Consider the following 13,726-nt stretch of genomic DNA (forward strand, 5'->3'; position numbering starts at 1 on the left):
TTTATGATGTCTAGGAATCTCATTTCTACTAAATCAAGCACATGTTTAGCCATTCAATGTGAGGGTAGTTGAAGTCTCTCATTATAATAACATTATCTGCTTGAGCCACCTCCCTTATTTCCTTCAAGATCAGCCTCAAGGATTTGATTAGGAGAGCAATAATACACCCACATTTTTAAGAGATCCTAAGGGCCCATTATGTCCACCCATATAACTTTTGTTAGTGATCTTTTTAGGGTAGTTTTTGAAACTCTAATATAACACCCCCTTTCTCTGAGTTCAATCTGGGAGAGAAAAGATCCACTACAGGCTTTTTCACTAACAAAGCAGACAGTTTTATTTAAGAATTATTGTTCTGATGTGAGCTCATTTGACTGCCCCAGATACACTAACAAGCTGTCATACGGAACAAGATCCAATGTTCTTTCTTTACAGGATAAAACAGGCAAAAGGTCAGGACCTGGTATTTGGGGAAAAAATTCAACCATTCTGATCTTAAACATAATTTATTCTAACCTCTGTTTAGAGTACATTTCACATTCCTATGAGGAGCATAAGAAAAACAACCCTTATACATTTTCCGTGAGAGAGAAGAATGGCACCAACCCTTGACTGAGATATAGTTGCTTCAAGACCAGAAGGTAGAAATAACAGATTTTGTGTAAGAGTGAAAAATAAGGGCAGGAACATCCTAAAATATAGCAAATCAATCCACAAGATTACAGACCAATTACAGACCAGGTTCACAGATCAGTTATTGCAAAGATCTTAAATCTTTCCTAAATTCTTAATGATGAAGTAAAATTCTTTAACAAATCCCCCTGATGTTTTATAACTTATTTGATTCTACGTCCTTTTTGATGTACAATGCAACACCAATAACATGTCCCATTATACATCTCATTATTCTTGTAGGATATTAACTTGAACAATAAATATTTAATAGCATCATGGCCTTTATTTTCATTCAGGGCTTCTATGACTGTCTTTATTTATTCATTTAAAACTTTTTTATGTTGCCTTTCCACCCAAATAGCATCCCTCAAAGGGGTTAATACCAAAACATTAAAACAGTTCAAGACATTAAGGCATTAAAACAGCATTTTAAATATGTGTATGTAAAATATTTAAACAATTCAGTAACACATATAGACATACAAAGTTTGAGCCCAATGACACTTAATATACAAACATCCATGACAACACAACCAAGGAGGAGGCCAGTAATCATTAGTGGGGGAATGCTAAACAAAATAAAACAATCTTTACCCACTGGTGGAAGACAATGGCCCTTTCTACATTTCCTGCCTGCAGTGGCTTTGACCTGCTCCTAATTTTGCTTCAACTCTCAAATAGTCCAGATTTTCCCTTCCAGCCTTTCTACATTCTCAGCTTGCTCCTCTCTTTCATCTGTTTATGCCATTGGGAAGGGGGAAGAATGCCCTGCCTTGTCTCTACCTCATTTGCTGGCTCTCTGACTCTCACATGTAGCCAGGCAGACAAGGGAAACACACTCACATGCACCTCTGTTTGCCTTTTTTTCCCCCTTCAAACCCCAAGCAGAGGAGGGGGTAGGAATTTTTCTTGCCAGGGTAAACATTCAGTGAGTTGTAATCCTCCCTGGCTTGAATTTACACCAAACATGCTTTTCAGTACAGTTTTTTAAATGAAGCAAACAGCACACAGAAGCTTTCTTTGGAAAATCTCTCTGCTGTTAAAGTTGCACCACTCTCTTTTCACAGTGGCATACACACAAAAAAACAAGCAGCCTTTTCCCCTCATATCCCAGAAGGCATTGGATGAAGGGAGGAGATGCATCTTGTAGGGTGAGAAATGAGCACATGATCTCTAGAGGTAATGGGAGGAGATAACTGCTGCAAGGAAACCGTTCTTGTTCAGGAAAGTTTGTAATTTGACCCGAGGCAAACGAAAGAAGTGTGGCATCCGGGACAATTGAAACTGACAGCTGATTGGCCCAAAATAGATGTAGGAGGAGGAAAATATGACAGGAAAGGGGGGTGAAAGCTGAATGAGATGTGGAAGAGATCTTACAATACAAAGGAAAACAGCAGTGAAAGAGAGGCAAAGCATTGATGTAGAAAGGATCAACAATAGAGGGAGACAGACTAAACTCTGTGGGGAAGGAGTTCCAAGGTTCTATGTCTAACAGTGGTCAGCCAGATACTTGTGGGAAGCTCCCAAAGCGGGGAAATGAAGGTAACAGATTTGTCCTCAATGAATTCAATCTCTTGATAAACTAAAATAGTGGACATCATTTCATCTTACAAATGCGAATTCCATAAGTTATTTTAAGTAGTATGCAGAAGTACTTTCTTCTATCTTTCCAGAGCCTTGTGCCAGTCTATTTAATAGGCAGCTCAATGTTATCATTAAGGAGTTATCATCATACTGTTGCTTTCTAAATACCCTCTCCATCATCTTTTGTTTGAACTAAACTATTTATTTAACTACTTTGAGATGTTCCAAACTCATAGATTTCAATAGCAGTTTTATCTTTGGTTGCTGTAATACCCTTATGTCAATTTTCTCAGATTTCTCACAATAAGGACTTTCTCTTAATGTTTAAAATCTGTTAATCTGAACTGATTGTGGTGGAATTTCAGTAATGTAGACTGTTAATGTAGGGTAGGATTCAACCCTTCCCCTTTCTGTGAATAGAAGGATGTTTTATCAATTTGCACATGTGAGGTTTATCAATTTGCACATTCTGCTGATCCCCTTTTCATCTGCAAGCCCTCCCTATCCCCACAACATCTCACACTATCCTCAAAGGTTCTCCAGCACAAGGAATGGCTTTTCAGGATGTGATTGCAGAAAGAAGAGGAAATACTTGTCCACTTGTTATTCTGTGGATCTAAGCCATAAATTTCATATATACACATTGTTGTAAGTGACTGTTCACGATGGTGTGGACTGCAACTCGTATTAAATAACAAAGAATTAAGCAGTATAATATTTTAATTATTTAAGCATTGCTAAAGGCTTGCTATTAAAACACTGCTATAACCTAGTATATCAGTAATGTGTTCGTATTTCCATATTTGAAAAAATACAATCTCTACTGCTGCTGATTAGGCATTTTTGCAATAACTGTGAACATGTTCTGACACATAAAATGTAAAGTGTGGTGTGACTCCTGCATATCCCAGAAGAGTTATAAACACACAAAAGGAAAATGTCTAGAATTTATTTGATTTGACATTGACATTTAAAAGAAGAAATAATCAAATATACAAGCAAGAAACTGGAACTTTGTAAATACATACAGATTTTGCAGGAAGAGACAGTGCCACCTGTTCTCCATCATGTGTCGCTACTGTGGAGATTCAGGAAAATGCATAATATTGTGGTGTCAAGACATACAGTCAGTTCTACTTGATGTCATAGAGGGGAACTAAATGCCTGTCTTCCATTTTCTGGAATTAAACACAATATGAATGCAGTCTAAGAGCAATCTTGCATGTTATCAAATACAGGAGAGCAGGAAATGTACGTTCGTACTTCTTGTTTTGTCTAATTTTTTTAAAAGTCTCAGTTTAAGTTACTGCATCTCCTACTATGGTCAAATGCACAGACTTCCTCTGTATTTGGAGTTTTTGCATCCCGCTGCAGTAATTCTGGAGGCGTTGTCAGATTAACCATGGGTATAGGTCCACATCTTTCTCATCTTGAAACAGAAGAACAAGAGTATTTTCACACAATATTGGCACTCTGATCCTTCTCATGGACTGTTGGAACCATTGTTTTAATGCTGAATAGAAAGCAGGAAAGAGCCATTTTTAAAATCAGCTGGACATTCTAACCAAAGTAGCTTTTATATTCTCATAAAGCCAAAATTATCTTAGATAAATGGGGGAGAAAAGCACCTGCCAAATACATTAATGTTGCTTATGCCCTGCATGCCTAACATGCAAAGAAAAGCTGCAACAATTAACCCGGCATCTGCCTAGATAACCAACTTCATTCATAGTTATGGCAATTGCACAGTGTCTGTCTTTGTAGTCAACATGATTTACAAAAAAAATGTTTCCCTACCCCCCCTCCAATGTATCCAAGATCCTTTGAAAGAAAAAATATCTTCCGGTACCTTCTTTTCCATGCATAATGTTAACAGAAGGAAGAATAATAATAAGACTTAAGACCTAAAAACTTTTCCACAATTTCCCTGGTACATATCACTTTTTTTGTGTTTCTGTGATGGTTCTGTCTGTTAATCTCTCTTTTTAGTTTCTTCCTCCACCTCTTACAGGCTTCTGTCTTCAATCTCCTTTCCTTCCTTGCTAGTTCATACTGTAACTGACGATGGGTTTTCTTCTCGACTGGCTTCATTTTTGCTGTTCTTCCAGGAGAAAAATCTATTACCTGCATCGACGATACAAGTTCCTGAACAGGTGAGTGACTTCCCCCCCCCCCTTGGGCAATGAAAACCAGATAATAAAATCAATGGGGGAAAAGTCCACCAGGGAGGAACAATCTACGGTAGGGTTGTCTGGTCCCCCCAACCCCTGGCCACCAACAGGGAAGGGTTGCCAAATCCGGCTTGGGAAACTCTTGAAGATCTGGGAATGGAGTCTGGGGAGGACAGGTACCTCCGTAGGATACATTGCAGTAGAGTCCACCCTCCAGAGCATCCATTTTCTCCAGGAGAACTGATCGGTGTAGTCTGGAGATGAGCTGTAATTCCAGGGGATCCTCAGGTCCCACCTGGGGGGCTGCCATCCCTAATAAAGTATCAGAATTCCTGTAAATACTCTGATTACAGTGAGAAATTTCCACTGAAATCAAAGTATTGAAATCAAATCAAATTGTCTTTATTTACATACCTCTCAAATATTTTTTAATTCAAATTTCTGTTTTTTTCCTTTTACTGAAACAGACTTTTGTAGTGTCTACTCCCTTCTGTATATGGTTGTTCTCCTTGTGGTAAGAAATAGAAAGGGCCAGAAGATGGGAATAGATAGAATGTCTCTAGAAAATAAAGTGGAAATTTGTCTTGATAGGGGAAACCTGAGTGGTCTGTTGACCACTTTCCCTCAGTTTCAAACACGGGAAATAGCTTCCAGAATAATATCCTTCCTTTACTGTAGAATGTTTTAGAATTATGGCAGTTCCCCTCCCCTCATATTATTCGATAAATAACGGTCCAAAGTCTTTGTAACATATTCCTTGTACAGATCATCATTTGATTCTCATAGGAATGATTTTTGTAGCTCAGTGACCTTGGAGCTAGATTATTGTAACACATTCTACATGGGACTGCCCTTGAAGATGATCTTGAAGCTGTAGCTGGTGCAAAATGTGTCTGGTTGTTTGTTATATGGAGGTAGTCAATGGGACCATATCACTTCTGTTTTAATGTACTTTTCAGGGGTATAGCCAGGACTTTTAAAAATGGACTTTTTAAAACTTCAGCTGGCCACCTGCAAGAAGCACACAGATCTGGCCTGCTGCCTCTTGCTTGCCCATCCTGCTTGGCCAAGCAGGAAGGGGGGAGAGAGGTGAGACCATCAGTCCTGGTCTTCTGGCCAGCTGTGAGAAGCACAGAGAACAACACCTCTCGCTCTTCCATCCTGCTTGGCCAAGCAGGAGGGGAGAGAGAGGTGGGACCAGCAGGGCCCTTGATGGAAGTTGAGTTGGGGATCTAGACAGGAAATTGGGGCATTGCCCTAGAGGCCCCTCTGTGGCTATGGGCCTTGTCCCTTCATTGGCTTCTGAGTAGCTTCTGGATCCAATTCAAGGTGTTGGTGCTCCCTTGTAGCTCAACATGTCTAGGAGCCCACAAACTTGAAGGACTGACTTTCTCTACATGTTGCCATACAGCAGTTTCATTGCTCCCAGCAAGGTCTGTTAGCACTACCCCCATTGTTTAAGGCATGTTCTGCTACAATCAGACTCAGGCATTTTCCATGGCTACCCCATGCGTCTGGAACAGTGTTCCAGAAGAGATCAGGTTTCTCCTGCCTGTTGGCTTTGTAATGAGGCTACAAAACAGATCTGTTCCGGAGAGCTGTTGAGGCAACCTGAGCAAAGGGCAAATATTTCCCTATAGGGAAATATATAAGTTGTTTATCTTTTTGTTGTTAATGTTTTTTTCTAATATCTGTTTTATCAAGTTGTTTTATATTGTTTTTACATTGTTATTACTTTGAGTCCTGGGATGCTTGGGAGAAAGACAGATATATAAATATTTAAATGTAGCTATATATATACTACATCCCACTTTGGTTATGCAGCTGGACCATATTTAAAGTATAGACAAATAAGGGGTTTTTTATAAAAAGTTCACCCTGCTTCCGGAATGCTACCTCTTCCAGAGTTCCTTTTCTAATAAATCTTTATAAATATTCTCCAGAATGTCTTTAGTACATTGAAGGCATAATTAGATTATTACAGCTGGGTCACTATCCAAGGATCTAAATTAGGCACACCAAATAGATTAGTCATGCATAGTGCAATGTACTCACACACCCCGCATGCTCTTGAAAATTTCTCCCGTTTAAATGTACCATTTGTCCAGGAAAATTGCTGTTTTGATGAGCACAGTTAGTATGATCCTTTGGATTCTGGACTTTGTTCTTTTTGGTATAATTTATTTCAGAGTGGAGCAAATAAAATTGCAGTCATATTAGATCATATTAGAGTTAATGAAATATGGATTGACTAAAAAAATACAATCCAATTGCATGCCATTCATGCCATCAGGGTACTAAAAAACTTTTATTCCTGTCAACTACACTAGTATAGGCCAAATCTATGTCAGTGAGATACACAGAAGTCTAAACTTTTTCAGGGAAACAATATTCTGTGTCATGTCCAATGTAAGCATTCAAACAGATTAACAAAGTTTGAATCCAGTGGCACCTTTTAAAACCAACAAAGTTTTATTCAAGGTATAAATTTTCATGTGTATGCACACTTTTCGCATGAAAGCATATACCTTGAATGAAACTTCGTTGGTCTTAAAGGTGTCACTGGATTCAGACTTTGTTCTGCTACTTTAGACTAACATGACAATCCACTTGAATCTATATTAAAATAGATTTACTTTAAAATCAAGTGGGTTTTTTCCTCTTTCCCCAGAGTAGTGAGAGATTTGTGTTGCTGTGTTCTGGTAATCTTTGATTCCACATAATGATGAACTAGTGAATACAAACAGCAGTGTCTACTCAGAAATGGATAGCCAGAATACTAGTGATGTTCTATGTGAACAACCTTGTACACTTTGCCTTTGACCTTGCTACATCCCACTGGCAGCAGTTGTTTCTTGGTGGCAACACAGTTCATGAAGAGCTCTTAACATCACTAGGACCATTTAGCACAAAAGAACCCTTATACCAATATAGATGCTAGATTATGTTAATTATGCATAATTACACTTGCTTGGATAAAAGATTAGGAATTGTGGGCCTATATTGCTGGGTATGGATTATTGTAAATAGGATCCCATTATGTAATTTCTGTTCTTGCTGATGGTTCCAGACTTCTAAAATTCTAACGCATTACTTATTAATTTTCCCATTTTGTTGATTGTACTGACTATGTGTAATCTGTTTTGAGTCCCTTTGAGAAAGGTGGACTATAAATAATGCAAATAAAGAAATACTGGATTATGTTGGTCCAGTTCCAAAGGCACAATCTGGTAATTTTGCTGAAGCTGAGGAGATCTGGGAATGACCAATAGCTGGGTTGGAGATCTTCAGGGATATCTTTATGTATGCCCCTTTGAGTTCTAAGCAGGATGAAAAACAGGGTGCAAATGTAGTAAATAGACAGTTATGTTATCCGTTTATTCCTAGCTTATTGTACAGTCCCAGTTTTAACCAAACTAGATGTTACACAGGATGCATGCTGATTTGTTTTAAAATTTAAAGGCAGACTTGGAGGCTATGCTTATGAGTCAAAGATTGGAGAGAAGGAAGCTTATGCTTGTCTGTTTCTGATGACCTCATGTTCTTTACTCAGCATTGAGAAAAATGATCTGTTTTGAGCAGACAGATGGTGGGTAAATAAATAACTAAACTGGTCTCCCCCCGATGCAGGTATTCCATTTGAATTTGCAGACACCCCCGCCCTCAAAGATGTTTTTCATTTTTTAAAACGGAGCACTCTGATTAGCTCTTGGCTCTATGCATGGCCAAAAGACTGTATGTTAGAACCTCCAGGTGGACAGAAATTCTTGGTGGTCATACCACTGTTACTTTGGCAGTCTTCTGTTTTCATCTGCTGAAGGAAGATGATTAAATCTATGAACTAGTGTTGCTTTCAGTTCTCAAATCATATGATTTGTCTTGTGAGCGTCTATACTTTTTATTGCCTACTAAAACAATATAGCTGAAACAAACTGACAGAGCAGTTTTGTTTAATCACCCTCTATAATACATGAGTATTATAGAGGTAAAGGGAAGCAAAGTTATTAATGTTCTCAGGTTCAGCTTCCAGAGCTTTCTGTCTGGCTTCCCAAATCTTCCTGCTTAATGTCTTTAGTATAGCTTGTCAATTAAGGCACAAATTAAAATTGAATCAGTTCAAAACTTCAGGAAATAAAATTGCCAAGAGCTTATTTGAGCTTTATTAAGAAGTGTTTCTGTTCTGCCAAATAATAAATGGAATGAAATCAGTGTTCCACTGGTATCAGAGTTGCTATTTAATAATATTAATAATTACTGGAGGAGATTTTGAGTGCAATCCACAAGCCACTTAAGGTACTACACTCCTGTAGTTAAGACATCTTTAGGTCTTGGAAAGAAATTTAGGGTCTGGAGAAGTTTGTTGGCATCATGGTCTCCTAACCGTTACTGTAGAGTATCTCTGTTTAGAATTGCACTGTACTTCCCTGTCACATCTCCAAAGCAGGGCTTTTTTTTAGCAGGAACGTATAGGAATGCAGTTCTGGCTGACTTGAAGTTCCTGCTGGACTTTTTCTACAAAAAAAAGCCCTGTGCGAAACAATTGTGACATCAGGGGGTATGGTGTAATATGCAAATGAGTTCCTGCTGGGCTTTTTCTACAAAAAAGCCCTGCTCCAAAGTCATTATCAGTTTCCTGTACCTCTGATTTGGGTTCTATGGGGCAGTAAACAGAAAGACAGCCTAACAAAGGTAGAGCATACAGAAAGGAATACTCCTTTGTAACAGTATTTGGCAAAGCGAGAAAAGATAAATCTTCAGGGATGTGAATTTAAATCCCAGAGAACCTTCTATTGCTCTCTTAAGTGTTCAAAACATAGAGTTTGACCGCATAAATTTTAATTTATTGAGCACACAATTAAATATGCCCATTGAAATGGAAATCTGCTAAGGAGGCTTTTCTCTGGGAGGTGCCTCTATTGGGGGAAATCAGGTGGGTGGGCTTTTGGAGAGGAGGTTTCTCTGTCACGGTGTCCTGGCTTTGGAATTCCTACCAATGACAGATTTACCCAGTGCTGATCACCATTTTCATCTACTTGAGTCTCTACCACTTCTACCTGATCTTTTAGTAGTAATTAGTTTTAATTTGATTTGCTTTTGAATTTGGGTCTGCAGGCTTGGTTTCGTGCTGTTTTATGTTGTTGTTCAGTGATTATGTGATGTTACTTTTCTTTGCATGGCATCAGAATATGCTGTTGCTTTCTTTTTAAAAAGGTATACTGCTTAGTGATTTGTAATTTTAATTATTATAAGCTACACCTAGGATTTTCAGAGTAGAAATCTGAGGTAAAAGTGCTATAAACAAACAGGTTAGTTGGTTCTATTATAGTGCACCCCGAGGCCCCCAACATGGTGCCTGTGGGAACCATGGTGCCCACCAAATATATATAGAAAATGGGTGGGGCTAGATGGAACTTTTGCCCAGGAGGGCTTTTGACTGGCTGAGCAGACTTTTAAAAATGTTGGAAGCAGCTGTCACCATAACACAAGGATCTTCATTGAGTGTCTCAAGGTAATGTGTGTGTATGTGCAAGGAAATATTTTAAATAGCAGGTTCATTTTAAAAGGCATCCTGTTAAACAGAGCTTCTGCCTGAACTATTGAAGAGTTACTGTTAGAGTTATAACCTCATTCTCTGACATTTTGCGGCTGACTCTGTCTACTGCAATGGCCATTTTGCAGTTGCCCCCACCACCTTGTTTCAGAATTCCAAAGGTGCCCAAAGGCTCAAAAAGGTTGGGGGGCCCAGTTGTACACAAATATGTTCTGGAAAGTAGTGGCAAGAATGTTCCCATGCCTAACTTCCATTACTTTCTGGAAACCCTTTAACTTTCCATGTCAGGAAATGTATGTAAGGAAAATAGTTCAAAGATACTGATAATTTGATGTCTCATTTGGTGTTACTTTTCATGTGCTGCAGAATCGAGAAACAATTAAGCAGGTTTCGAGGATGGCTACCTAGAAAGCCAATGAGGCTGGACAAAGAAAGACTTCCGGACCTGGAGGAGAATGACTGCTACACTGCCCCATTCAGTCAGCAAAGAATCCATCAGTGAGTAGCTGGTGCTGCAGGCAAGAGAAAACTTTAGATAAGCTATTAGCATTTTATACTGGGGGAGGAGAAACCCCGGAAACTCCTATTGATTACTCAAACATTGTAGTTTTGGCTCTGCAATATATTTACAGTATATCTTCAGGACACCATCTACACTTGCTGCAAAGGGATCCTAAAGAGTAAACCCACACCAGCTACCCTGTGCTTGATTTTTAAAAAATCAAATATTGATAATGCTTATAGGATTCAGTATATGCAGCATAATGAAAAACTGTGCTTTATACTGCACCCAACCATTTGTGTAAGAACTTCTTACTAGTATAATAAATGGTGACCATCAGTTCTCTCTACTGTTCTTAAAAAATGGCATTTTAAAGCTAATAGACCTGCACATTACATACACTAGTACACCAGTCTAAGCCCACTGAAATCAGTGGGTTTAGGCTACAGTAACTCTGCATAGGATTGTATTGAAAATCAAATTTTCTACAGCAAAAGAAGAAATGGGATACCTGCAAAACCTGAAAACTGAACTATCTCTGGTGGAAAGTCAAGCCAAGCACTTTGTAAGCCACCATGTCAAAAACGCACCAATGCCTGTGGATTGCAGAATACGAGAAATAATGTTAATGTCCTTTCTGCATCCTTTGCCCATTCATCTTTTCACCACTCATTTGCTGCTGAGTGAATGAACCAGAGGAAGCCATCTGGGTGAGACTGCCACCCACAAGCTCCAGGAGTATAGACACAGTCCATATGTTATTTTGAAAACCTTTTTTCAGTTATGGAAGTTGTCACCTATTTAGAGCACTTAATGTACATATCAGTGCTCTGAATGGCAAGCAGAAGCTGCCTGCTGCTGAGATCTGCAAGCTACTTGTTAGATTGAGTATATTACTCTGATGAGTATAAAAATGACATAGAATATTCTGTATGGAATAGCTACTAGTAGGGTAATCTCTAAAACGTTTTAACCATTTGAGCTATTCACCAAAGCAGGGTGTTTTGTGTGTGTTTTGTCAGTCTTGTTACACGAAATCTACTGTATTCTGAACTAATTTCCAGTGCCAGGACCATCAGTTGCAATGATTGTAGTTCCTAGAGACCTTTCTGAGAAATCACACTAAACTTTTGAATTTCCGACTGACATAAACCTATTTGAGTCACTACTCACTAATTCCCTCCTATTTTAGAAAGATTTTTAATTTATTTCTTTTCTCCGGCCATACATTGCTTTTAGTGTTTGCTGGTTTATAGATGACTTTATAGTAATGTAACAATATGTTTTTTCAATTATGTGGACTTTTTTATTCTTAGTGTTTTTAATTGTTGCTCACTAAATCAACATGGGTCTAATAAAGTCTATTCTCTTTTACTCTATGACCTTGCATGTATGCACCCTATCTCTTTCTCTCCCCCCGCCCCTCCCCCACACAGCTCAACCAATCAACACAGACAGATATATTCAGAGTTTTAAGAAAAGAAAATAATTTCCGAAGGCAGTTTTGACTTATTTGATGTTGGGGTGAACACTCCATCAGAGAACATTTTAATAATGATTTATAAAAAATTTAAAAAGCAAATGGGACCTAAGCTGCTGGTGAATCACTTAAGTCTAATGATTTAAATGGCATGTTTGGATTCTCTCATGTGATTTATGAGAGATCTGTTGCTTATACACAATTTGATCCTTTTAAGGGAATTGCAAGGGATAATTTTCCTATTTAGATATGAAGTGAGGTGGGAATGGTCAGTGCAGTGCATGAGATTGGAATTCATGTGGTTTTTTAACTGTTCTGCCTCCAGCTGTAATCATTCACTTTGTCAAATCACTTTTATTGTATTTAGTCTCAGGCCATTACAAAAAGCAAAACACAAATCTTACCTGGTAATGGTGAAATGATCGTGAACACTCATGTTTTTAAAAGTAATATTGATTAGTTTTATGTTTAGAACACTTGATTCACAGATGTATGAATGGTCACAAAGAAATTTGATGGAACTTCTGTTGATTTAGATTAGGCATGTGGACAAATGGGGCAAGGATGCCTATGAGCTACTTTCATTCTTCATTTAATAGAATCATTGTTATTGTTGTCCTTTTTCCAACTGAAAGTTGGAAACCAGAAGGTTCTTGTGTGGCTAAATGCTGGTTGCATAGTGCTGCTTTCAGAGATCCAGGTGGATCTCAGATGATTTCTGGAGTGCGAAATGGGGAACAGCAATTTATTGTCTATATAAAACAAAAGTGGTAGTGATCGGTAGGTGTAAGTGGACTTTGGAGGTGCAAGTGGACATTGGACAGATCAGAGACTGATCAGTGTCTTCAAAGTATATGGGGGTCTATTTTTATTGAGATTATTTAATGGAATACTTGCTTAGCAGCTCACCATTTAGTGTCCTCAATAAATGCAACAGGGAGGCATAGCATAAAGGGTCAGAAAATAGGTTTGTGTATGCATATAGACCTTTCAGTAAATCAGCAAGGAGGTGCATAGACATTTATTACAGAGCAACATCACATTTGGTCTAAAGCTGAAGTTTGTAACCTGGAAAGTTTCCAGAACAAAAATTAATTGGCTGGCTTGTTCCCAGCTGCAGTCAAGTTAGTTAGAGGCCATTTTTTAGATGACAGCATTGCAGTGACCTTTCTTCTGTTTGTTAGCTATTGTAAAACTGGGTTGAAATTTCCAAGTTACAGATTTTACATCAAAGCAATTACTCATCTCTCAAGACAGTGTTTCTGTGGCTTGTCATTTTTTAAAAAATGGGTATGATAAAAACTAGATAAAATAATACCTCAGCATCTGTAGTGCATCATCTAACTTTCAGTGTATCAGTGTAGTGGTGCATAAGCATCACTATCTTTGCATTAGATGTTTGAGATGACAGTCAATTGTTAGGTTGCTCCCTAAACCCAAAAGCTTTGTTAGGATTAATAATGTCATGTTGGAACTGACTTGTCTGAGTCACAGATATCAGGCATGCAGTCCTGTCTGTTACATGTTTACTCAGAAATAAGTTTCACTAGGCTCAGTGGGCTTATTCCTAATAAGTCTGCAGCCTTAGACATGCAAAGGTAATTGGTTGCATCGACCAATCATTGTAGCTCAACTAGAGAACTGATGCTGATGTCATTCTATTAAAAAATCCCACAAGCTCTTGTTAACATTCTAAGAATGTAGCTTTCATGTAAAATGTCTTTGTAATGACCCTGCTGGGGCAGAAACTTCATATTGTGATT

At 38.3% G+C, this 13,726-nt stretch overlaps 1 protein-coding gene across 6 annotated transcripts in view; it reads left to right on the plus strand.

The window, feature by feature from the left end:
- The window catches only part of ANO4 (anoctamin 4), a 288,919-nt gene that overhangs the window by 210,153 nt on the left and 65,040 nt on the right, over window positions 1-13,726 (plus strand). For 5 of the 6 annotated variants that reach the window (XM_060245247.1, XM_060245249.1, XM_060245245.1 and 2 more), the window contains 2 exons: window positions 4,368-4,412; window positions 10,348-10,479. In XM_060245247.1, coding sequence (XP_060101230.1) covers window positions 4,368-4,412; window positions 10,348-10,479 — 177 coding nt within the window. Of the gene's footprint in view, window positions 1-4,305; window positions 4,413-10,347; window positions 10,480-13,726 lie in introns of all 6 variants that reach the window. The other variant, XM_060245251.1, reaches the window with a different exon arrangement.

The sequence above is a fragment of the Heteronotia binoei genome, chromosome 8, assembly GCF_032191835.1.
Source record: "Heteronotia binoei isolate CCM8104 ecotype False Entrance Well chromosome 8, APGP_CSIRO_Hbin_v1, whole genome shotgun sequence".
Lineage (NCBI taxonomy): Eukaryota > Metazoa > Chordata > Lepidosauria > Squamata > Gekkonidae > Heteronotia > Heteronotia binoei.